The 27500-nt window shown below is 39.0% G+C and overlaps 2 protein-coding genes across 4 annotated transcripts in view; both read right to left on the bottom strand.

Annotated features, from left to right (window-relative positions):
• LOC127423838 (clathrin heavy chain 1-like) overlaps window positions 1-23460 on the bottom strand; it is a 49070-nt gene extending 25610 nt beyond the window's left edge. The window contains exons 1-12 of one of the 3 annotated variants that reach the window (XM_051668468.1): window positions 23071-23460; window positions 13907-14114; window positions 11649-11917; window positions 9242-9403; window positions 8908-9021; window positions 8615-8788; window positions 8294-8491; window positions 6105-6305; window positions 2719-2871; window positions 2514-2636; window positions 1456-1593; window positions 1124-1288 (exon numbers count right to left, since the gene is read on the bottom strand). In XM_051668468.1, the coding sequence (XP_051524428.1) occupies window positions 1124-1288; window positions 1456-1593; window positions 2514-2636; window positions 2719-2871; window positions 6105-6305; window positions 8294-8491; window positions 8615-8788; window positions 8908-9021; window positions 9242-9403; window positions 11649-11917; window positions 13907-14114; window positions 23071-23112 (1947 nt within the window). In that variant the 5' untranslated portion in view covers window positions 23113-23460. Of the gene's footprint in view, window positions 1-1123; window positions 1289-1455; window positions 1594-2513; window positions 2637-2718; window positions 2872-6104; window positions 6306-8293; window positions 8492-8614; window positions 8789-8907; window positions 9022-9241; window positions 9441-11648; window positions 11918-13906; window positions 14115-23070 lie in introns of those variants that run through there. The other 2 variants (XM_051668469.1, XM_051668470.1) reach the window with 2 other exon arrangements.
• Window positions 23461-24806: 1346 nt separating this feature from the next.
• The window catches only part of LOC127423868 (B-cell linker protein-like), an 18894-nt gene continuing 16200 nt past the window's right edge, over window positions 24807-27500 (bottom strand). Inside the window, exon 19 of the mRNA XM_051668534.1 lies at window positions 24807-27500. This exon is cut by the window's right edge and continues 128 nt beyond it. The gene's annotated coding sequence lies outside the window, so the exon portion shown is untranslated.

Below are 27500 nucleotides of genomic sequence, written 5' to 3'. Positions count from 1 at the left end.
ATTATACTTAAAACTTGTTACAGGATTTAATTTCTTGTGATTCTTGATTGTCTTACTTGAGTATATGTAGGCAATTAAGTACAGATTTCAGGAGGAAGTAGTCCATTTTGGATTTGATAATATAATTTAATTGCAATCAATTCCAATAATTTTCAAATTTAGTGAATTTGAGTTTTCCAGTGCCAAACAATGATGGGTGTATAGAGGTAATGCAAATAGTACTTTATGAGCTTTACTATACATTTGTATGTTGGGATCTAGAGCATCTTGGGTAGTAAGAGACCATATAGGTAAACAGTATGAAATAGATGACAATATAATTGAATTAAAGTATAAATTAGCTACAGTTTGAGAAAGATAAGGATGTATTTGTTTTTTAAAGACAAATAAAAATTGTTTCACTGGCTTGTTTGTTAGGTGAGTATCAAGAGTAAGACCAAGGTATTTATAATGTTGTGTGATAGATTTTGGTTTATTTATGGGTTTAACAGCATTAGCATTGATCATACGTTATTAACTGAACGCGATTTATCGATTTCATACTTAATTATGAAACCTAAATTACAGAGCTCATATTTATTTATTTTATTATTTTATTTTATTTTGGATTTTCTCCCCTTTTTCTCCCCAATTTGGAATGCCCAATTCCCAATGTGCTCTAAGTCCTCGTGGTGGCGTAGTGACTCGCCTCAATCCAGGTGGCGGAGGACGAATCTCAGTTGCCTCCGCGTCTGAGACCGTCAATCCGTGCATCTTATCACGTGGCTTGTTGAGCGCGTTACCGTGGAGACGTAGCGCGTGTGGAGGCTTCACGCTATTCTCCACAGCATCCACGCACAACTCACCACGCACCCCACCGAGAGCGAGAACCACATTATAGCGACCACGAGGAGGTTACCCCATGTGACTCTACCCTCCCTAGCAACCGGGCCAATTGGTTGCTTAGGAGACCTGCTTAGGAGGTGTACATTATGTTCGTACCAATTAACGTTGTGAAAATACTAAAACTTTCATGTATCCGAGAATGTACATCAGAGCGGCTTTACGAATAAAAAATCCATTCTGCTCTTGTTTCATGAATGAGTCCCAAAGAGTGAACACACACACACGTGCACTCACGCACCTCTGGATTGAGCAGGTGTGTGTGAACGATGGCTCGTTTGATGTTGTAAGGGTCGGTGTAATGCTCCAGCGCTCTCTGCAGTAAACCAGCTTTCTCACACAGCTGAGCAATGTGAGGACGGTCGTAGTGTGTGAACATCTGATTACCCAGAATTGCATCTGCTACCTGTAAACACACACAGACACACACACATAGTAAACACTATGTAGTAAAGAGTACACAGTACAGACACTATTCCCTCACTGTGACGCTTTAGTGAGTCTTTGTTTGTTTGGCCAATACCAATTAACCATGTCAAAGGCAACATAAGAGTGTGTGTAATTAGTGTTCACCTGAGGGGCGTGAATGAGATTCATCTCCAGGAGGCGTGTCTGTAGAGGCCCCTCCTCCTGCCTGTTGTTCTTCAGAGCATCCAATAGGAATGAAGTACACTGCTGCACGAGATTACCCTCCATAAAGACGTCCACCACCTGAAAAACACATGCAAACAGGGTTAGTGGAAGTATATATACTTAAGTATATATAAATATATTTAAATTTCCTCTGAAAAGACTTGGCTAACAAGTACTTTTGAATAAAGTTTATTATGGGCAAAATTGTTTGGTGTGGACAAAATGATGCCACATGTGTGACAGTCGTAATTTTTGATCAATATATAGAAATCATTTTCAAGGGGCCTGGGTAGCTCAGCGAGTAAAGACGCTAACTACCACACCTGGAGTCACAAGTTCGAATCCAGGGCGTGCTGAGTGACTCCAGCCAGTTCTCCTAAGCAACCAAATTGGCCCAGTTGCTAGGGAGGGTAGAGTCACATGGGGTAACCTCCTCGTGGTCGCTATAATGTCGTTCGTTCTCTGTGGGGCATGTGGTGAGTTGAGCGTGGATGCCGCGGTGGATGGCGTGAAGCCTCCACACGCACTATGTCTCCATGGCAATGTGCTCAACAAGCCACATGATAAGATGTACAGGTTGACTGTCTCAGATGCGGAGGCAACTGGGATTCTTCCTCCGTCACCCGGATTGAGGTGAGTCACTAAAGACCACAAGGACTTAAAAAGTGCACTGGGAATTGGGCATTCCAAAAAAAAAAGTAGAAACAGTTTCAGTGCTGATTGCACCTGCTAAAATAGATTGCGGGTGGTTAGTGAAAAATCTGCAACTGTTTAGTGAATCCGTCCCTCTTTGTTTAGCTGACCAAACTTTTATGCATGTAATAATTTGGCCTGGTAAAAGGTTTCCAACACAGTTTCTTTTTCTTCATTTAAAAGATATATATACATACATAAGAATAGCAATAAACAGCATTATTTACCAACATGTGTTTTCACAAAAATATCTGTATATGAAAAATGCACACTGAGACTTCCATGAACATTTGTTTCTTAGTTACCTGGCTGATGTTGACCAGTGGTTCTTCATCCTGAACCAACATCTGAGCGAACTGAAGCCCCTGATCTGGTCCAGATGTCATCACGCTCCTCAACAACATCAGCCAGTCTGGAGAACATCCCATCTGCCAAAAACAACACGGTCAATCAAAATACACCAGAGGAGAGAGATAGAAAAGGTCATGTGTTATTGAGGAACGCTGGTACCTTTTTAGCATAGAGAACTATCTTCTGGAACTGTCCAGTCTCAGCGAAGCACTGAATGACTTTAACTGGAACGTTTGCTCTGAGATAAACACTGAGAGCTAGCGTGATGTCAGCGGCTTTCACCAGATCACCCAACTCTTCTGAGCACTCCAACTATACGACATCATGGGAAAAAAACAACAATTTCAAATGCATATATTTAACACTTATGTTGTGTTCCGGTCATTTTGACCCGGAAATTTATTTATTTATTTACTTAATCAAATTGGAATAAAATTCCTTGACTTTGTTCACATACAGTATCTGAAAACACACAAAAAATGTTTGACCATTTTCTTTGTTGCACTTGTTGTGTTCCCGGTCAAAAATGACCGGCCATAGGAAATGAATGGATTTAGACGAGCACATACGTGGATGTGTGTTTGCGCACACAATGTCGTCGGACATGTACACACCACAACACACTCACACAATGTGTGTTGAGTACCCTTTTGTGCATCGTCTTTCCATGTATACTCTTTGAGGAATATTTCAAGATCTACTTATCAAATTATGTTGTGTTTGGTCCCGTTTGAATCGGGATAGTCTGCTGTAAATTATGATATATCATTGTCTATGTTATATGCATGTTTTAGGAAGTAATAAGGGAAAATTAGACAAAAAAAAACATTCCTTTTTATTATATTTATGTGTGTCAGTGGGAATTTCATACACTAAAACTCACAGTAGTTTGGCCTCTGAGTGAAACAAATTCACTCTTTGCATTCTACAAATTGAGATCTTTCCAACGATATATAACACATGACTATCTCATCTTTAATATGGTTTTATTAACTCTAAATATATATAAATCAGAGTTGTTAAATTTGAAAACAAATTTGATAACAAATTTGCAAATGATGAGAATCAAACAGTTCTTTTTTTCAGCAAATTAAAAAGCATTATTTAAGAATTTGTAGGATCAGCTATATGCATTATAGAGTCCAGATTCTAAGCTTTAAAATGACACCTGTTTTGTTCAAATCAAGCACGTTGTTAATTTATTATGTAGTTATAATTTTTTTTTTTTTTATATGTTCAAAAAAGGAGTACAAAACCTGCCATAATTACTCAAAAAGTAGTTGATATCTTGTGATAATATATGCAATGAGAGATTTATAAACAGTCTTAGTGGGCCGGGCATTTTTGACCGGGAACTCCAAATGTGTTAGCACAAAATGAACACAACACAAGGGTTGAAGGTGAGGTGCCGCCCTAGTGTCATCAAACAGAATTGCAAAAATATTACTATTTTCAAACAATTTCCCCATCTTACATTGCCCCACCAGGATCTTGCATATGCTTTCATTTATTTTTGCAGCTCAAAATTACTCTTTTATTAAAATTGTGATGCCAGTTTTTTGTGTTTAGGGTTCCCACCCTTTCTGACAGATGAAATTCCAGGACATTTCAAGTCATCTGTGATTCCTGGAAACAAAGGTTCTCTCTAAATGCGCACGGATCTGCGGGAGTGCAACTGGTGGCTGGTTTGAGTATTTCTGTAACTGCTGATCTCCTGCGATTTTCACACACAACAGTCTCTAGAATTTACTCCGAAAGGTGCCAAAAAAACAAAAAACGTCCAGTGAGGGGCAGTTCTGTGGATGGAAACGCATTGTTGATGAGAGAGGTCAAAAGAGAATGGCCAGACTGGTTTGAACTGATAAAGTCTACGGTAACTCAGATAACCACTCTGTACAATTGTGGTGAGAAGAATATCATCTCAGAATGCTATTCTGAGATGCGGGTTGGCGCTGTTTTGGTGGCACGAGGAAATATACATAGAAAAACACATTATAGTACACAAATAAAACAAATAACCATTCATTCTTAAGTAGGCTATATGGTAATACATCCTCCTTGACTTGTCTGCTGCCTTCGATACAGTGAACCACAAGTTCTGTCCACCCTCTCTGACCTGGGCATCACAAGAACTGCGCTTGGATGGTTTGAGTCATATCTCACTGGCATATCATTCAAGGTCTCCTGGAGAGGAGAGGTCTCCAAGACACACCAGCTGACCACTGGGGTTCCTCAAGGATCAGTGCTTGGACCCCCTCCTCTTCTCGATGTACACAACATCACTCGAACCGGTCATTGAACACATGGCTTTTCCTACCACTGCTATGCAGATGATGCGCTGCTCTACCTGTCGTTCCAGTCTGATGACCCTACTGTCTCAGCTTGTATCTCTGCCTGCCTATCGGACATTTCGGCCTGGATGAAGGAAAGACACCTTCAGCTCATCCTTGCCAAGACAGATCTCCTCGTGATCCCAGCCAACCCTTCTGTTGACCACAACCTCACTATTCATCTTGGTTCAACTACACTAACACCAACCAGAACAACCCGGAACCTGGGAGTGGTGGTAGATGACCTGCTAAATTTCACTGCACACATCTCATCAACCGCCTGGTTTTGCAGATTCACGGTTTACAACATCTGGAAAATCAGACCTTTCCTGACTGAATATGCTACACAGCTCCTGGTCATTTCGAGACTGGACTACTGCAATGATCTGTTGGCTGGCCTTCCAGCTAACACAATTAAGCCACTGCAGATGGTCCAGAATGCAGCAGCGCATCTGGTCTTCAATCAGCCAAAAAGTGCCCATGTCACCCCACTCTTGATTTCACGCTATTGGATACCTGTAGCCGCCCGTATCAAATTCAAGGCTTCGACTATGGCTTTCAGGAACCGCACCCTCTTACTTCAATTCACTTCTTCAGGTCTATGCTCCACCTCGCTCTCTGCAGTCTATGAACGAGTGATGCCTGGTGGTCCCATCACAAAGAGGCTCAAAGTCTATTTCACAATCGTTCACTTTCTCTGCTCCTCTGTGGTGGAATGAACTTCCAACCTCCACACGATCTGCTGTTGCCTTCTCAATATTCAAGAAGAATCTGTTCCGTGAGCACTTAACCAACCCACGCTAATTGTACTTACCGCTTCACTCAACATGCACTTAATGTACAAAAAAATAAATAAATTCCTTTTCTGCTCTTTCTTCTGTGCTAGCATCTTTACTACTTTAGCCACTGTGAGAACTTGGCAGTCCTATGCTGCAGATGTTGCTAAACTTTGCATGACAAATTGCTCGCTATGTGTCTCATTTGTAAGTCGCTTTGGATAAAAGCATCTGATAAATTACTAAATGTAAATGTAATACAAGATAACATTTAGACGTGAACATTACTACACTCATATCACCTCTTCAGACACTACTACACCACTGTAGGAAGCATTGCAGAAAAGAGATATGCAGATAATGGTTTTAATTCTTTGATCGCAAGATAACAAACTCCTGGTGGGGCTGGTTATCCCACTGAAAACAACAGTTTCTGCACCTTCTCTCCTTTGAGCCATTTCTCCACCAGTTGTGTTCGTCCCTGCTGTAGCACGGGTCTGCAGAGCTCCACTGACTCTAGTTTATTCAGCTGCCCGCGATCCAATAGAACGCCGAAATACTGCAGCAATGGAGACGCCTGAGCACCCTGAGTCGGGACGGACTGGAACCTGCGGATGGTATCTGCCGTACGCAAAATGCCCTGAACATTTTTATAAACAGAGAGAGAGAGAGAGAGAGAGAGAGAGAGAGAGAGAGAGAGAGAGAATTCAGAAACAACAATGTTGTAAATGTTTTGTGTTACAGTTTTTGAAAGGATAAATCTCATGAAATTTGTCAAGAGCATGAACAGGTCATATTTTAAATAAAAAAATATATTTATAATATATATATATATATATATATTTTGTTGTATTTTTACATTATTTTAATGATAATTATGCACATTTTAATTCCCAAATCTCATTGTAATGCAAAAATCTCATTCCATTACTGTAATGCAAATTACATATTTATGTATTATTTAAATTGTAGGGCTGTCAATTGATAAAAAATTTTAAGTTAATTAATTACCTGATATGCCAATTAATTAAATCATAATTAGTTGCATTTATAATTACCCCTCATATAGCAATAATTCAATATATAATGATTCAATAATAATAAATAGCTATATTTAAATAATTATAAATATAATATATATTATAAAAACAATAATTCAGATAGTTAATGTGCATTACATTATTGTGGCAGATGAGTAAGGCATTGATAAGACAATACAAAAAGTGGCTTTATTTTCTTGTCACTGGCCTACAGTACACAGAAATAAAATTGGCAATTCAATTTGTCAATCTGTGCAAAACAGAGTCATTATAATGTCTTGTCAAAGGACGTGTCGATGTACACCTGCGTCACACTGACGCTTTTTGAGCGTCTCACTTTGGTTGCATTGCAAAAAAAAAAATTTAGGTCGCTGTGTCAAGTTAAATGAAGTTTGAAACTTATAAAAACTCGTCTTGAGACCCCTGCTTTTGGAATTGTGCTCCGTCCAGCTGTGTTTGAACACAAGAATGCATCCTCATCTTGTGCAGATGCTGGTGTCAGGCAAGCCTGAATGTGGTTTCACGATGGGGAAAAAGGTGTCTCGAATTATTCCTGGCAGGCTACTCCATAGGGTGGGGGTGGGGTTAGTGCACCTGCTGCCTGCCAGGAACAATCTGAGGCCTCTTTGTACAATGGGTGTGTGTGGTCTGTTGTCTGTACCAAGGAGCTCTAAAATACTGTCTGTACAGCTGCATGTTGCCTATACAGCTGGAGCTTTGCTTACTGCCCCCTGCTGAAAACAGACGGTACTTCTTCATGCTTGAATTGCTCTTATGGTAGGAATATTCCTTCTTATGGTCCGGGGACATGATTAATTGCATGAAAATTTTTACAGTGTACATTTTTTATATAATTAATCACACTGAATTAATGCGTTAATTTTTTTGCTCTTCCATAAATCATAATTTTTTGAATTAATTTATATCTACATAAGTTTACTATCACAGGATATATATTTGTAATTGCGATTAAAATGAATACTATATCATGTTGATTTTCTGTGTGACAATGGTGAATTATCAGGATCTCATATGTGTGTACACACATATTATACATGCTATTTCTTTAGCATTATTTCAGTGATTGATTTGATTTACATTTGACATTGCTATTTGATGAAGAAGCAACGTGGACGTAAACTATAGCAAGTTTAACACATGAACAGGATTATTTGGCTATTTTCATTTGGGCGTCCTACTGAAATTATGTAAGTTGTGCATCTATTTAGACTCAATAAGTGCCTGAGAAAATACGGTACATACGTGTAGCTTATGCGTATCTTACGTGTTATGTGTAGCTAAATATGTGTTTGACAGCCAGTTGCGTCTCAATTTCATTATGGAAGTAATGAATCCTGTTCTACATTTGTTGCACCATCTCTATGATATATGAAAAATTATTTTGTAGATCCATTTGTGATATAAATATACATGTCGGATTTAGGGGTGAAATGTGACCTGGACATGTTTTTGTTTTCGTGAGATTCCCCTGAAAAGGTTTCAGTCTCTTTAAAGCCGCATCACACCGCAGACACAACACTGGTGCTTTTTAGATCTGCACGTTCCTGCCAGGCATGTTGTTTATTACCTTGGGAGCTGAAGCAGCGATTTTGGCCGCCTCAGTGTAGTTTCCCTGCGAGAATTGAGTATTAAATTTGTGTGTGAAGAGCTCTTCAGCTCCGGGAAGATCGCTGCGTAATGCCATCCGCAACGCCAGCTCTGGATTCTGCAGCATACTAGTCACGTAATTCACTATGTTCTCCTCTTCGACACAAACTGACAGAACCTGTACACACATCATACAACAAAATTAATATGTCTGCATTAAATTCAACTGAGAACAAATGGAGGTGTTCTCAAACATGTGTCTCTTCTAGAGTTTTTCTATACGATATTCCTCCGTGTGTACCTGTCCCTTCTTGTTGACTCCGATGATTCCAGATGTACTCTCGTGAGTGGCCGTGACGAATATAGTTTCAGCGCTGATGCGGTTCATGTAAATACACACTCCAGACTCTAGATCATACATGTGAAAATAACCATACTTAGTGATGAGGTAGATAACACCGTGTTTAGTACCGATCTGAGACAGAGAAAGAGAGAGAGAGAAAGAAAACACAAGGCTGGTGTTATAAAAACTCTCTTGGATGCATCTTCCAAAAACGTTGTATCTGATCTGAATATATCTGAAGTCAATGTCACCTGCATGGCCACAGGGAAGTCCGTTTGCGCTTCAGGTGGGAAAAACACATCCACTGCTTTCTTAGTGTACGTCTGGTTACCTGTCTGAGGTTGACCCACCTCAATGATGTGAAGCTACAACAAACAACACAGAAAACAAACTCCAAACGGAACCAAAAAAACATACATCAGATGCTCAGATCCAAATAAGCGAATAATTCATTGACTAGCACTATAGTATATACCAATGGAGCTAAAAAGTGTAGCAATAAAGGCTAAGAAAAAGAGCCACGACTTTCTTTTAATGTCTCAAACATGTCTTTTCGCAGTTCAAAAGCCATATGCATAATTTCACCTTGCCTCCAGCCTGACCCCTGACAGCAAAACAGAAGAGTGTTGAAGTGTTTGGGTTTCCCTCCAGTTTATAGAGTCCAAACGCTCCGGCGTGACCCTCGATGGGCTGAGACACTTTGCGATCCACAGAGTACAACTGCATCATGCCTACGACCCGATTCTGCTGCAGGGCCCAGAAGAGACGTTCAGATATCCAGTAACTGTACAGGTGTATACACAAATTCTGACTGATACCAACTGTAATAGAAGTATTTCCATGTTACAGCCGATATAATTACAGATATTTTAAACCTATTGTATTTTGTTGGTTTAAAAAATAATAATAAAACACACTAAAGTCATAATACAGAGTGTTACAGAGTGATACAGTTCATACCGAACAGTGCTTGTGCTAAAAAAAAGCTAGATGCGGCTCCATGAATGGAGGTGTCTCCAGATGCGTTTTTAAAGGAATATTCCGGGTTTAGTACAAGTTAAGCTCAATCGACAGGATTTGTGGCATAATGTTGACAACCAATGTGCATTTTCACATTGAGAATAAATGTATTCATCCAAAAGCTAAAAATGTTTGCTTTCAGAGGCTTTAAATGGAGTTAGGATGAAAATAAGGTGCATTTCAAACTGTTCTGAGACCAGTGCAGACAGACAGCACACTGGAGGTTAAGTCATTCACTAAATAGGGAGAAAGGGAGCATCCTATAGCTCTCTATGCAGTTAAGTGCATTCACTCCTAAAATCTGATCAAAAGTTCAGTTTCAGGCTGCAGATGATGTTTGGATCACTCAACATGTTTGACAGACATGTGACAATGATAATCAGTACATAGATTCAGAATTTATAATGTATCATTTTATTTTAACATGATTGGCAGTGATTGGATGATGCTGGACATTACTTTGAATCAGAATTAATTATTCAGCTTTATAGAAAATCAGCTGTAATGTCTGTAACATCTCAAAGACATGAATAATCAACACTCCTAGACACATAATGAACAATTTGATAAAAAAAATCGGACTTTCTATAGCTTGGTGTTACTGAACATTTCACAACTTTGTCCGACTGGCCATATATGTGGATATTATTTTTTTAGGAAAACTATTTGATCTAGATTTAAAATAATAATAATAATAATAATTTTGTGCATGTTTATTAGTTGCTTCTAGTTACAAATCAAAAAGGAAAATGGAAAATGCACACAGCAGTCATGCTCGGGTCTCAGGAGGTTAAATCGTTTTTTTGTTTTGTTTTTTGGTCATTTTACGGAATAAGGCCTTACAGTGTTATGTCGTCATGGCAACAAAGTTTTTAAATTGGATATAACTTTAAACAGAAAAGATTGGCAAGTGATTTTATCACAGTAAAATCATGTTAACACACATATCGTTTACATCTTGAGTCTATACTTTTGAAACAGTGAGTATTTTAATGTTTACAGATTGACCCCATTGACTTCCATTGTAAGTGCCTCACTGGAACACACATTTGTGCTTGATTTTTGCGGTAATCAACATTATGCCACAAATGCTGTTGATTGAGCTTAACTTGTATTGAACCCGGAATATTCCTTTAACAGTTCTTTGCAAATTGACACAGTGTCTAAAAAAACGCAGCGCTACTGTGCAAGACACTGAAAAAAGCGAGTCGCATCATAATGGTCAAAGGCGTTCATATAGCGCATTTTACTCAAAAAGCTATTTGAAAATAGCACAGATGGACACAACGATGTGTTGTGGTCCCAAATGTGTCCTTGCGCTAAAAAAGTTCGAAGCAGCGCCTTTTCAACTTGACATGGCATTTTAAAAATGCAACGCTCCTGTGCTAGGCAGGGGGAAAACACAGCAAAACAAAGCGTAACTATCATAGACGTCCAATCAAAAAACAGCTCGGCTGGACGCAAAAATGCGTTTGATACCAAATGCACCCTAGCATTAAAAAAGCTAGAATGCAGGTGTCTTGAGATGTGTTTTAACAGTTGAAAGTCATTTTAACGTGACAAGGCGTCTTAAAAATTAAAAAACAGCAAGGTGCTGCGTAACGATCAAAGACGGCACATCCAGCGCGAGACCCTGATAATAGTTGCACATAAATAATTGAGATAATAACTGTCGCAAAAACACATTACAACTTAAGAACACATTTGAATAAGAAAAAATTAGGCCTCATGTTATCGGCCTCTCAATATCAACATGTTCAATAATATTGACCCATAGGGTCACTAATATAAAGTTTTACCATGTTTAAATCCATTCTGCAGAATTCTGCAAATTTTCACTCACAATTAGAGTAGAACATGTACTGAAGGATGCAGATTTTGTGTGGCTGTACTGATATTGTGCATCCTTACTTCAAAGTGAAACTGTGAGTCACTAAAAGAAGAAGTATTACCAAAACACACACACACACACCTGTGCTGATATTCCTATGAGTAGCAGCCATTTCTGCTGTTCGTCTGTTCTGTAGTTGATAATCTGACATCCTGCCAAACTGGCGTGACGATCAAACATTTTGATTGGCTGAGAGTCTCCCTCCATGCTCCAATGATACACGGCAGTGTCGGTAACCAAGGCGATCGTGTTCACAGAGATCCACTTCCAGAACAACACTTCATCTGCCATGGTGTGAGCTTTAACTTTGCTCCTCATCTCCATGTTGAAGATCTGGAGCGTCCGAGCCGCTGTGACGACAGAGAGAGAGTGACTCTGACTTTTGGCATGTAGACGTTACCTATAACCGTTTCATACTGACCTATACTCACTCCTCAAAGACTAAACACTTCATTCAGTATCAGCAGTGTTTACATTTATATCATTTATACAAGTTATAAAGTAACATGTTACTGTCAAGTTTTTGTCAGGTAGAACCCAAATGCAGATGGTCACAGCTCTTCAATATACTTTAATAAAGAAAATATGTACAAAACACAAAAACTGGGCAAAAAAACAAAACAAAAAGCCCAGACTGCAGGGCGGCGGCGGCCGTTGGGCAGAGGTCCGCTGGGCGGTGGCGACCGCTGGGCAGAGGACCGACTGGCCAGCAATGGTGGGCAGAGGATGGACTGAGCGGCAGCCGCTGGGCAGAGGTCGGACTGGGTGACAACGGCGGCGGCTGCTGGGAAGAGGTCAGACTGGGTGGCGGCGGCCGTTGGGCACAGATTGGACAGGGCAGCAGCCACTGAGGAGGGATCAGGCAGGGCAGTGGCCACTGGCGAGGGCTCAGGATGGGCGACGACCGCTGGACAGGGGTCAGACTGGGCGGCGGCCGCTGGAGACTGGACAAACTGGTTGGCAGCCACTGGTGAGGAGTGGCCACTGAGATGGTAGGTGGGTTGTTGACGGCCACCAGGTAAACTGCAACAGACTCTGACACCTCCTGGTGAGCTGCAACGGGCTCAGACCCCTCCTGGCGAGCTGCAGCTGACATGGACCGGGGAACCCGCCTCCTCCTACTTCTCCTGGTGGTCAGCAGCATGCTCCTCCGCTGCCTGGTGGTCAGCAGAGGGCTCCTCCACCACCTGGTGTTCAGCAGAGGGCTCCTCCACCGCCTGGTGGTCAGCAGCAGACGTCCTCTTCCTTCGGCAACGTCTGCCTTGCGGTGAACCAGAGAGAAGGTGGGGCATGGACAAAGAGAAAATGTTACCTGATGTGGAGGTCCTTGACCTGAGCAGGGCATCCATCTCTCTAAGACTGGAGACATGGTTCACCATTCACCAATAGGGCCATAAAAAGGTTCCCATCCCCAACTTTTCCAAGCTAAGAGGCTCGTCAAGTCCGGCCATGAACAGGTGTTTAAGAACAGTCTCACCCAAGCACAGCTCCTGGGCCACATCAAGGAGAGTGATGGCATTATCAAAATAGACAGCCATGTTGATGGCAGCCCAAAAACTCAATGTTAGGAGCTGTGCCTTTGGAAACAGGTTGCTGCTGGACAGAAGCTGGGTGGAGGAACAGACCCATATTGAAAGAGCTGACTGTCTGCTGGGTTCAAATCTGGCTGGATTCTTCGGATCAGTTTTTTGTCAGGTAGAACCCAAATGAAGATGGTCACAGCTCTTCAATATACTTTATTAAAGATAATATGTACACAACACAAAAACTGGGCAAAAAACAACAACACAAAAAGCCCAGACTGTAGTAAAAAGGACTGGAAACAAAAATGACCCAACCTTACAAAAATCCAGAGCTTAATGTAAATTTGCCGCAAACTTGCCGCAAATTCACCACAGATCATTTTCACATGCAAATTAGCTTTGCGGCAAACTTGCGGTAAATTGTTCATTGTTGCCAAAGGTTTGCTGCAGGTTCACCACCAACGGTGAAGAGCTGCAAACTTCTGGCAAACATTTGCGGTGAATCATAAGCACCAATGCTGATGAAGCTTGTGATGAGTAACAGATCTGACGGTAAGTGACGGCGACTCAAGAAGAGTTCTTACACAATGATCAAACCACAATAATTGACAGGCATCATTCCAGAAGAGAGAGTTACGGACAAATTCAACATCTTTAACAACAGCAGAGAGCAGTGAGAAAACAGTTTGGTGGTTAGAGCCAGAAGTTTAATTTAGGCCTAGTTGATTGGAACGAAAATAACACAACTAGCAACTGACTTTTTTTGCATAATGAAGCTTATAAAATTGTAGGTACAACACAAGTGTGGATTGGCACCTTTCAGCGCGATGACTTTGCTGGCGGGGTTCATGATGGCGCTGTCCGCTGTTATGGGCCGTCGGATCGGGTTGGTGGGGTCGCTCAGGTCGATGATGACCACCTGGTTCTGTTCGCCCACCTTCTCTCTGATACAGATGAAGCGGTCAGACTCCATCGTCAAACAGCTGAAGCTGATGCTGGCCGCATTCACTCCCAGAGTCTGCAGCTGGAGGACGAGAGAGAGACACGCAGGATGACACGTGAAACCTTTAACACCACATCCAAACTCATCAAGCAGTTCTAGCTTTCTGACAGTTTTTGTCTTAACCGGCTGCGACCATGACAGCAGCATGCTACAAGATATTTGACCAGTTGCTTTAGCTTGGTTCTGCTTAATTTCAGCAATTTATGGGTGTTTCTTCAACTCTGGGTACTTTCAACACTTCAGACACATTTTTCAAACTCTCACCAGTTTATTTAATTTGTCTCCTAACAATGTCCAACAATGTCTGTACATGCATCACAGAAAAATTACAGCTTGATTGGAAATGACGCCTACTGGTTCAACTGCGTGCTCTTGTGTATGGGTCCCTCTTTTTCATAAGTCTATTAAATCGTTTAATAGTCTTTTATTTCTTCTATTTAAATGAATGTCAGGTGCTAAAACAACATCTAATTATAGTCCTTACAAGGAATTAGGGGGCGAAATTACCAAAATCTTACATCACAATATGAGTAATTTTATTTCACTATAACGATATATATCACGATAGTATATCACAGTACATTTTTGGGAAAATCAAGAAAAATTGGCTTATGTAATAAATAACCATATTGTAATGTCTATCTTTGGTTAATTCTGTCAGTGTATTAAATACTTTCAAATATTTTTTTCTTCTATATCATAATTTTCTGTATTTCTTTGCGAGCTTGGACATTAGGTCAAGATGAAGTCGGTTGGTTGTGAATAAGTCTGTCTAGACTATCTTCAAAGCTTGTTAGTGTGTCAGTGGGAAATATAAATGTTAGACTCCCAAACATTAATTTTGCAAATAGAAAAGATTAGAAAATAAGAACAGGGAGCACTGCAACAGATGTCATGGCCCCCACAGAGCCCCCACTGAACATCGTGTCAGTCTGAGATTACATAAAGAGACAGAAGCAATTGAGACAGTCAAAATAGATAGAAGAACAGGGAGCCCTGCAACAGATGGCATGGCCCCTACAGAACAACGTGTCAGTCTGAGATTACATAAAGAGACAGAAGCAATTGAGACAGTCGAAATAGATAGAAGAACAGGGAGCCCTGCAACAGATGGCATGGCCCCTACAGAACAACGTGTCAGTCTGAGATTACATAAAGAGACAGAAGCAATTGAGACAGTCGAAATAGATAGAAGAACAGGGAGCCCTGCAACAGATGGCATGGCCCTCACAGAGCCCCCCACTGAACATCGTGCCAGTCTGAGATTACATAAAGAGACAGAAGCAATTGAGACAGTAGAAATAGATAGAAGAACAGGGAGCCCTGCAACAGATGGCATGGCCCCCACAGAACATCGCGTCAATCTGAGATTACATAAAGAGACAGAAGCAACTGAGACAGCCTAAATGGATAGAAGAACTGTGGTGAATTCTCCAAGAAGCTTAGAACATCCTATCTGCCAACAACCAAGAGAAGCTGTGTCCAGGTGTTTCTAGGAGAATTGGGGCTGTTTTAAAGGCAAATGTGGTCACACCGAATATTGGTTTAGCTTTTTTATGTTTACTGGACTTTGTATGACATTAAGTGATAAATGAAAACTATTTACGGCATTATTTTTGAAGACATCCTCACTATGCAACATTTTTCCCAAGTGCCTAAAACTTTTGCACAGTACTGTAGATGTCGCACCTGTTTTAATAACAAGGTCCTCTTCATTTTCTTGACTTGTTTGAGAGTCGTCCCATTCTGTGGAGATGTTTATCTCAGGGATTTTCCTGGGTCAAAAATGATTAAGTAGCGGGCGCGATCCTGCCCTGTGCTCTCCTGTAAATATCAGGAAGCATGCTGGACTCGATGCTCACATGAAAAACAGATGCGCTCATCAGATGAGAAGCATATTAAGCACTTATGATACGCCGAAAGAAAGATGAATGTAATTGAATTCTTAAATTCTCTCAGTCTCAAGTGAAGCCCTGCCCACTGATACATATGCCCATGCTGTGCACATGGATATTTACATATCACGATATACATATACGTACTCTATCGACTGACCCTTTATATCCTCGCGACGATTTATATCGTCATATCGCCAAGCCCTGCCACGCATAATGCATCGGCCGAAGGTCAGTTGAGTTTTGGGTTGAAAATGGGGGGTCCCCTAGTTCTGGCGCCCCTGCCCAGAGATATGTAAGTGCCCAATGTTGAATAAACACCCATATAAAACTCTTTAGTTATTGCTAAATTCTGCCATTATCATCACCCTGATCTCTAGATATCGGTATTCATTTAATGAGGCAAAATTGTGCATGTTTGAATAATACAGATCGGGTGAAGCCCCACTTTCTTCAGGGGTCCGATCTGTAACACAGGTCAGAAATCTCTCTCAGTGTTTAAACCCATGATGATTCACTACTGAGATAGACAGACAGACGTAATGCAAACCTGCTGTCTTACTGGAAAATACTGCTTACGCAAGGAGCCTGGAGACAACACACACACACACACACATACACACACTGAGTCAGAGAAAATAAACGACACCTACAACTCCCTCTCCTCCACGTCTCAGCATTTCTGACTCCCTCATTCAAACAAAAGCATGCCTGTTAGACCCCGTTTACACTTGGTATTAAGATACATTTCGAGTGATCCAATCACATGTGGCCAGTGGTCACTAATACTCCAGTATTTTAGTTATGAACCACTTTCAGTATCCAATCCACTCCTGATGGATAAAATCAAATCCTGCCCTATATATTCCTCTCGTTATAAATCCATTTCACACTACGCAAGCTAAATGGGTTGCAACTGCTGTTCCATGTTGACTTTCAATATCAACCTAAAGCTTTGGGGCCGTATATCACATTAGAACTGCTCCCACAGGACACTCTGCGTAGTGGGGCAGAAAGCTCCAGATGTTCACAAACACACACTGAGGCAGATTTTAATGAGAAGAAATTAGTCATTTCCTGACTGTCCACAGACAGTGTTTGATGAATGAAATAGACACACTGTGGAAAGGCCATCTCTCTCTCTCTCTCTCTCTCTCTCTCTCTATCTGAACTGCAGGGATTCATTATTGCAACACTGATGAGATTATATTCTCTCAGTAATCACATTAAAACAGACAGAGGGAGCAAGAGGTACAGCAGACAAATAGACATAGATACGGACAGATGGATAGATAGATTCGGTCTCTGCACATTTCTGAGAACGTTTGCAGAGTTGAGATGATACGCCCCTGATAAAGTGGTAAAATGCACTTGAAACACACCCATAACCTTGGTCAGGTATTAATGTAAACACAGTCAGTTATGTCTTATTGAACGTAAAAAGTAGGGGGAAAAGCAGATCTGTATCACAAAGACAGAATGTTCATAATAAGTTGATAGTGTAAATGGACTGCATGCAATGAATTAAAAGAATAGAAATATGGACTGTGACGAGGAGGAGGACGTGGCCGTGCCGTGATGGCACACGGCCGGTGCTGAATCTGAATCAGCTGATTCAGCTCCGGCCGTGCGCCATCACGTCCCGGCCACACCCTCCTCCTTATCACACTCCTCCCCCGCACAATTCAGGCCGGGACGCCACCGGTCTGACTAACTCCCCCCCCCATTTCTGGAGGGGAGATGCTGCCCTTCCGGCCGTTCTGTCAGCTGGTGGTCCACCCCGCCTCCTGTGAACCTGGGGGAGAGACGAGGGGAGGCGTGGGGATAGGGAAAGGGCGAGCGGAGACACATAGTGAGAGAGAGAGAGAGAAGAACTTGCTCGCCGGCTCCCGGACACGCTGTCGCCGGTCCTCAACCACTCCTCCGCCCTCTGGCAGACGCCAGCTCGCTCCTCCCCCGGCGGACGGCAGCGAGTCCGCTGGACCCTGGTGGACGGAACTGCTCCTCCCCTTCTTCAGTGGATGGCAGCGGTTCCTCCGGCTCTCGCCGGCCGGCAGCGACCCCTCCGTTCCCAGGCAGACGGCCGCGGCTGCTCCCCTGGTGGATGGCAGCGGCGAGGACTCCGCGACAGCGCATCCCTCCTCCCTCCTGGGTCTCCTGGCACCACTGTAACAGTTCAAGGATGGGCAAGGAGGAGGCGGGAACTGGCTGAACAGAATAATACAAAACTCAACATAAAACAAACATAAACCATAAGACAAACAGTCACGCACAATGCGGCCACGTGCATCTCTCTTTCCCTCTCTCCACGCCTCCCCTCGTCTCTCCCCTAGGTTCATCTGTAATCAAAATGCACATGTAAATGAAACACACTCAAATTACTCAGAATTTAATCAAATCAAGAGCTTGTTAATCAGAATAAAATTTAATTCTGTATCAATACCCAATCCTAATAGATAAATAGAAATGAACAGTATTATTAACTTTAAAATTGACATGAGCTGAGAAAGAGATGAGAGCAGTATGCATTATTATATGAATTATTAATACTATTGGCATTCGTATCTTGTTTCATGCTCCTTGATGCATCGGTATGATTCAAACTCCACTGTCAGTTACCATAAAGATCCAGTTTCCAGAAACTCCATCCAGACCACACACTCACTGAAAACCAAACGAAAGATTTTCAAAGCAACGATACATTTCAGAAGAGATACAATGTACATCAGAAACATGATTTGATTCATTTCAGATGTGTACATGTGTGTGTGGAAGCGGTGTGTCATATCTGAGAATGGTCTCTGTTTGTCATGATGGCTGTGATGTGATTGGGTTTATATTGTTGATGAATATGTTTCCTCTCCCAGCTTATAACTTTATTAGCTGAGTCTCTATTGGGTTACAGCTAAACATCACCAGCCAATCAGAACAGAGACAAATGACACTGCATAAACAACCCTAAACGAGCTCACACAAAAGCACAACAACATATAGTATAGAAGAATAAATCATGAAATGAGAAATTTGAAATGGATAAGCTTTTATAGTTTCATGTATTATTCTCTGGACAAAAGTTGAAAGAACTGTGTATTTAAAGTATACAGTAAATTTACACACAGACTGACACCGCAGATATAATCTATGAAGAGATATTCCCATTCGAGATAAAACAGTATTAATATAATCCAGCAGTGAATCACTGTTGATCAAGTACAGAAATGCATACTCAAGACAAAACGCAGAGCTGCTTGAGGCCCAAAATCTGCCGACTGCAGATTCTTGGCATTCTTTCACATAACTGCATCGGCTGCATGTCTGTGACCCGGATATGACAGGAGAGAGAAAGAGAACTCAAAAAGAGACAATGATGCTTCCTAGAACTGCATCTTTAAGAGACACACCATTTCCACACATTACAACCAAATATCATATACAATCCCTTTAAACTAGCTTTACATCTAAAGGAGACTGCAAGCATCTGCTTTCAATCAACTTCCAGATGTGTTTAGAGGAATCCAAAGCATTCTGTGAATGACAGAGAAAGCAAATAAAACAGCCTGAGAAAAGGTGCGACAGGGACAGTAGGAGGGACTAACACATTCTTCGGATGAGTTCTTGACTGGAAGAGAATACTACTAGTGTCATCAGTATGAAAGACGTGTAGAATGAAACTTCATTAGTGTCTGGCACGGCAGTGAGGCCTCAACTCTATGAACACACAAATAACACTGTGCCATTGTTTTCAATGGATCCATCGACCCCAGAAATCCCCAGAAAATAAATATCAACACAGGGGAATTAATTCTAATGTTCCAGTTATACTGTATACACTTCATGTAATGAAGACTAGGGTTGGAAATCGAGAACACACTTAAAAAAATAATTTCGCCTATTTTTAAGATTTACACATTTCAAATCCATTACAAAATTACATTAAAAATGAATTGTGGTGGGCCTGTGTAGCTCAGCGAGTACTGACGCTGACTACCACCCCTGGAGTCGTGAGTTTGAATCCAGGACGTGCTGAGTGACTCCAGACAGGTCTCCTAAGCAACCAAATTGGCCCGGTCGCTAGGGAGGGTAGAGTCACATAGAGTAACCTCCTCGTGGTCGCTATAATGTGGTTCTCGCTCTCGGTGGGGTGCTTGGTGAGTTGTGCGTGGATGCCGTGGAGTATAGCGTGAAGCCTCCACACGCGCTACGTCTCCGCGGTAACGCGCTCAACAAGTCACGTGATAAGATGCGCGGATTGACGGTCTCAGACACGGAGGCAACTGAGATTCGTCCTCCGCCACCCGGATTGAGGCGAGTCACTACACCACCACGAGGACTTAGAGCGCATTGGGAATTGGGCATTCCAAATTGGGGAGAAAAAAAAATGAATTGTGTATTTTTTAACTAAACTAAATTTATAAAACGTAAAATATTTATATTTATTTTTATTTTTTAAACATCAATCAGTTTAATTTAATGTAATTTCATTATGAAATTGAAATGTGTAGATCTTATTTTTGAGTGCAGTGACCTGATGAAATTGATGATAAATGTGTAGATATATTAAGTTATTAAAAAATACATTAAAAATGCAATTCACACAAAATAATTGCTGAGTTCAAAGTCCTTTTTTTTGTCTAAAAAAATCTAATTAAAGGCTGAAATTCTTTAAAAATGGTCATGAGTAATGCAGTGTAATCTTTAATAATTTTTTCTTATTATATAAATAATTTGAAATAAAATTATCAATATTTATTATTAATATACAATAATAATAATATCTGAAAAACTTTTGTCCACCAAATCAGTCATGTGGTGTAACCAAGATGTACAGGTTGACATTTTATTGTCGTCTGACAATAAATAAATAAATAACACAAGAGAGGATCATTGACTGTGTGAAGATTAAAAAGTATCAGATATTTTGTCTCACAAATTGCTGATAATTGTAAAACAAAATAATAATAATAATAATAATAAATTACCTTTGTAACCCCCCCCCCCCAATAATAATCAAAACAAGCAAGTACAACCCAATATATATATATATAAGTTTTAGTACAGTTTTTCATATGTATATATATATGAAACTCTGTACTAAAATACTTTGAGAGTGTTTCCTGCATCGATACTGAATCATCAGCAAAATAAATGATGTTTTAGTTGAGTTGAGAGTTTGCAGTGTGAGGTGAATGTGATGGGACAACAACAAACACAGCAGTTTAATACTGCTGCAGTCAGAAACAATCATGTTGACTAGAAAGATGAGTCTTTGACAAGAAAAAAAACCTTGGAATATTCTGCTGTTCCTAATATCTTGTCTTACTCTTAAATAGGAAACTTGGCTGCTCCAATGTACAAAGCGTTTATAGCAGAGAAGTGTTGATATTCCAGCTTTGCCATATTAAATGTGACAGCAAAAGGTCCAGTGAGAGCAGCTCTGTGCAGACTGTTTTATCTGAGAGGAATACCGCAGTGAATTCCCAAAGCAGAATTCCAGACACAAGTTCATCAGACTAAAGCAGTTCTAAGGAGAGACACAGTTAACCATAATGTTAGCTTTGAAAGGGCACAAAAAACAAACCTCAATATAGGAATTACCTCAATAACTGGTCCACCCACCCCACTTGTCAGGCCAGTGTTGCACCCCTGCTAAATGATATGTACTAGCCTACATATACAGAGATAGAAGAACTACAAAAGCCATAGTCTTTCAGAAGCTGCGAGATGACAAATAATACTTTTAAGGTGTCATTTAGGGCCCTTTTCACAGTGAAAACATTCAACATTAACAATGAATATCAACTTTTCATAAAGAGTGGGTAGAACACAGTATTTTTGTAAACTGCACACATGGCTGCATTATGTAGAGTCATCCAAACATTATTAACTGTTACATCATCAATAAAACATGCTACAGTGACTTCAGAGAGTTACTCTTTTACAAATCATGCAACTACATAGCAACTGTACAACTATATATCATGTTCCAAATTCATGCAACCGTGTTAGTCACATTTCATGCAACTCTGTATTCCTTTCCAACTTTATATTCTATATATTCTTATTCCTTGTGTATATTCAACTTAGTACAGTGTGTCTTATTTTAAATGTCATGTAATGTATTGTTGTAATACAACAATGTAACTGTGTATTGTTTTTCAAAATCACTCCATTCTAAGTGCACTGTCATGAAAATCAGAATTATTTTAAGTGTCATGCAACTACAATTATGCAACTATGTACTGTTTTCCAAAATCAAACAACTCTGTACCATTTCATGCAACTACGTATTCCTTTCCATCGTGCAACTTTGCAGCTTTATATTCATTTTAAAATCTTGCCACTATTTATTTTAAATGTCATGTTATGTGGCTTGTAATGAAACACTGTAACGGTGTATCCTTTTCTAAAGTTCCTCAATTCTGTATTTTCCATTTCTTGTAACTATTTAACTCTGTTTTCTTTTAAATGCCATCAACTATATAGCAATGGTTCAAATATGTATTTGTTTTTCCAAAATCATGCAACTCTGCGTAACATTTCATGCAACTATGTATTCTTTCCATCGTGCAACTTTGTAGCTATATATTCTTTTCAAAACCTTGCAACTATTTATTTTAAACGCAATGCAATGTAGCTAGTACTGCAACAATGTAACTGTGTATTCCTTTCCAAATCAGCCAGTTCTGTATGCCCCATGTCATGCATTCAAAATGTCATGCAACTACAGTATATAACTGTGCAACTATGTACTGCTTACCAAAATCATGCAACAATGTAGGCAATCCCTTTCCATTCTACAACCTTGCATCTATTCTGTTTTTAATGTCATGCAATGTAGCACGTATTGTAACAGTGTATTATTTTACAAAATCCCCCAATTCTCTAAGTTCCTCGTCTTTTAACTATTACTCTCTGAATTATGTTGTGTCATGCAACTATGTATCAAGTATGTCACTTGTAACAGTGAGTGAGTGCGGCGCGCGGGCGAGGCCGCTGATACATTGTTGCGTGTTTACAGTGTTTCTGCGCGAAACGTGACGCTCGGAAACTCGCAAATTTGCCGTGTGTGTTAGCGGTTTTACCTGCAGATGCTCCTGGAAGCGGATGGGTAAATTCTGCGCCATTCTCCACCGCTACAAGCCGGACAACACGGAGTGGAGGAAGATGAGGAGCGCAGATGAAGAGTTGTGTGTTTCTGTGCGCTCTTTCTCTGAGTTCTAAAGACGAGGATAATATTCCTTGAATGATCGTGTATCTGCTCCGTGTCTCTGGTGATATTCTCTCCACGCAACTTCTCTGAGCTCCGGGACACACTCCTCCGCGTGGGAAAGTAGAACCGAGCTTTATAAGAGACACCCCACTGTCGCGCACTATAGACTCTTAAACACAGAAGCTGCACGTGTTATTAACGAGTGAAAGAAATCAGTTTGCAGTCTGACCCTCTGTTGGGGTTATTTGTACCCGTCCGCTGGAGAGAAACATGTGACAGCAGAACCCCCTCCTCTCTCCCTGAAATACTGGGGGTCTGTTTCTGCACACTCAGGGCAAGACCAACACAACACACTGAACAACAACCACATAATAATAATAATAACAATAACAGTAATAATATACACAAATGAGGCATTAAACAAAAGTATTAAAAAAATATGTTGGTTGCATAATACCATTTATAATAGAATATAATAGAATTTAATATAATATATACACACACAACATAGTATTATATATAAACTCACACATGCTATATAGGCTTAGAGTTTGAGTTTTGGTTATTCTACATAATATTTTATTATTATTAATAATAATTTATTATACGTTTTATTTTATTCTATCTATTTATTTGTTTTTATATATATATATATATATATATATATATATATATATATATATATATATATATATATATATATATACTGGATATATTCTTACATGTTATTAGGTTTAATATTATTCAATTATTAATATATTATTATATTATTGAATATTCTTTTTTCAATTATTCCTTAGAAATTATATATATATATATATATATATATATATATATATATATATATATATATATATATATATATATATATATATATACTGGATATATTCTTACATGTTATTAGGTTTAATATTATTCAATTATTAATATATTATTATATTATTGAATATTATTTTTTCAATTATTCCTTAGAAATTATATATATATATATATATATATATATATATATATATATATATATATATATATATATATATACTGGATATATTCTTACATGTTATTAGGTTTAATATTATTCAATTATTAATATATTATTATATTATTGAATATTATTTTTTCAATTATTCCTTAGAAATTATATATATATATATATATATATATATATATATATATATATATATATATATATATATATATATATATATATATATATATATATATATATATATATATATATATATATATATAGATATAGATATAGATAGATAGATAGATAGATAGACAGCATAATATATACGTACCATGTTAAAACCATGATAGGTTATTCCTTGAACTAAATTAGAGTACATACCATAGTATTTGAATATGTTCTTCATTCAGTACCATGGCATATATGGAAGTACTATAGAATTACTCAGGCTTCGCTTTTTTTCTCTATATTAACTCTATATTAAATACCATTTGACTTTTACATAGTTTTCAGGTGAAATCTGATATATCACAATATGTAAAACACATATATAATAATTATGTTCATAGCTATGGCTCTTTTCTTTTCTTTTTTTTTTTTACTTATTTTAAAAAGTCACATACTTACAGTGTGTCTACATACAATAACATACATTTCAAAATACTACAAAAATTGCTGTTTTGTTACAGCCTGATCTCATTCATATGCGTACCTATTTGTATGTTAATATTTGTACATTTGGATAGACACTAAAACGTACAATATGGACGTTTGAAAGCATCTAAAACGTAGACATTTAACATTTAATGTAAAATATTGACGAATCCATTACAAATATATTTGAATACACAAAACGATTAGAAATATATTTGTACATTTTTACTCTTTTATAGATATTTTAGGTCCCTTAACTAATGTACAGTAGCAATACATTCTGTTACAATATATAAATGTATATATATTTCACAGCCGCTAATCCCACACCTACTCCTAAACCTAACCATGACCATTTATTAAGCATATAAAACACGTAACAGGCAGATACTTTTAATCACAATAATGTATTCAGAAAAATGGCAAAATTCAGTACAAAAGTAGTCCATAGGGCGATGCGCTGCATCCGATGGGCACCCTGATGGCATATAACAGCATTGTGTGAGGTGGAGAGTGGAATTTAAATTATTAATCACTGTAAACCTTCTCCTGATGCACGCCATAATGGCGCTGTCATATCTCATTCAACATACAGCATACATCACCGAATACGTCATGTCGCACCGGTCACGAGACACTTGAGAGCCAATAAGCATTCGACATCACTGCCATAAAACCACTGGTCGTAATGCTTGAGGTGGCAATTTTTTAATTTTGAAAACGAAACCAACGCATGTTAACGGTTACGGCGGGCGCTGCAGCAGATGCAGACGGACATCGAGTGTCAAAGGCTTGAATTCGGGTCTGTTCTTCACAGAAAGCAGTCTGAAGAATTGGATTATAGCTAACAAATTTATGGATTAATTTTATTATTGTTTTATAACGTTGTATAGGGCAGCAGAAGTCACACAGAACTCAATGACACCATTAAAATGTCATATTATGGGGGCCTGGGTTGCTCAGCGAGTATTGACGCTGACTATCACACCTGGAGTCGTGAGTTTGAATTCAGGGTGTGCTGAGTGACTCCAGCCAGGCCTCCTAAGAAACCAAATTGGCCCGGTTGCTAGGGAGGGTAGAGTCACATGGGGTAACCTCCTCGTGGTCGTGATTAGTGGTTCTCGCTCTCAATGGGGCGTGTGGTAAGTTGTGTGTGGATCGTGGAGAGTAGCATGAGCCTCCACATGCTGTGAGTCTCCACGGTGTCATGCACAACGAGTCACGTGATAAGATGCGCGGATTGACGGTCTCAGAAGCGGAGGCAACTGAGACTTGTCCTCCGCCACCCGGATTGTGGCGAGTAACCACACCACCACGAGGACCTACTAAGTAGTGGGAATTGGGCATTCCAAAATTGGGAGAAAAAATGTCATATTATAAAGTCAGCTGCATTAAATAAATGTGATGGCATTTAACTAATCTCATTGATTATAATCAATGTAATTGTAATTAACTGATTAATTCTATTAATTATTCGATATTAATCAATTCAAACAGTACACATAAACATTTGTACATTTCTATAGGTGTTAATACGTAAAATTATGACGTTTAGATGCTGTCAATACGTCAATATTGTACACTATACAAACGTAAGAGAATGTATGTTTTCTAGAACCAAACTTTACATAACAGTGCATACGAATTCTCATGAGATCACATTTTATTAGGGTACATGTAACATATTTTCCCAAATAATCTTGGAATTTAAATATGTACCTGTATGTAGTTTTAAAGGCCTATATCATGGCAATCAGATTTGGGGAGGCATAAGGAAAATGTTCAAAATGTTCAAATATGAGCTTTCTTTTATTTTTTATAATGGCTTCAAAAATAATAACTACAGTAAACAGCATCAGGCCTATTTCATGTATATTTTATCACTTACTACAAACTTTTACTCTGTTGTTCAGCTGTTATTTTGTTATGGGCACAATTTTGCTGAATTTGACCATTATTATGGTTTCATCCTAAAAGAAATGTTTTAAAGATTACACATAAATTTCAGTTGAATTGAAAGTGTTTTTTGTTCAGGTTTATTATTATTATTATTATTTATTACTCTAATAGTGAGCACAAAAAAGATGTGCAATTAATGATAACAATTAATATTAATAATAAAAATGTCCTGATTATATTTAAATCATGTTTTGTGGCTAAGTAAAATTAGAAATACAATTATTTATGGCATGATATTGCAAACAACTTGTTGTCTAAACAATATTACGCTAAATATTTAACTCAAATAGTACAAATTCTTTAATGTACAAAATCTATATAGATGAAAATATCTAGCTTTATATTTTAAAAAGGGGGTCCCTTGCAAGGGGATCATAATATTTGGGGATCCTAGACTAAATCCTGCATTAGACACCAAAATAGTCAAATAGTTAAAAGGAAAAACAATGGTCAGTAAGTCACGTGTTACAGTAATACAGTAAACTAAAACCATATTGTCATATAAACATGACGTATATGACAGGTTATGACAGGTTTTACCAAAGCTAATGAGAGTCACTGCATTCAGATATGAAACGTAATAAACACAAGGCACACTATTAACTTCTGTATACATTACAAACCTAATCTAATAAATAATTTAAACAGCGAATGAGTGTTTTTGAAGCACATATATCAGTGTAAAGGTCAGGCTGGATAGACTGATACGAGAGAGACAG

Source organism: Myxocyprinus asiaticus, chromosome 33 (genome assembly GCF_019703515.2).
Source record: "Myxocyprinus asiaticus isolate MX2 ecotype Aquarium Trade chromosome 33, UBuf_Myxa_2, whole genome shotgun sequence".
Lineage (NCBI taxonomy): Eukaryota > Metazoa > Chordata > Actinopteri > Cypriniformes > Catostomidae > Myxocyprinus > Myxocyprinus asiaticus.
This window is presented reverse-complemented; position numbering and strand designations above follow the sequence as displayed.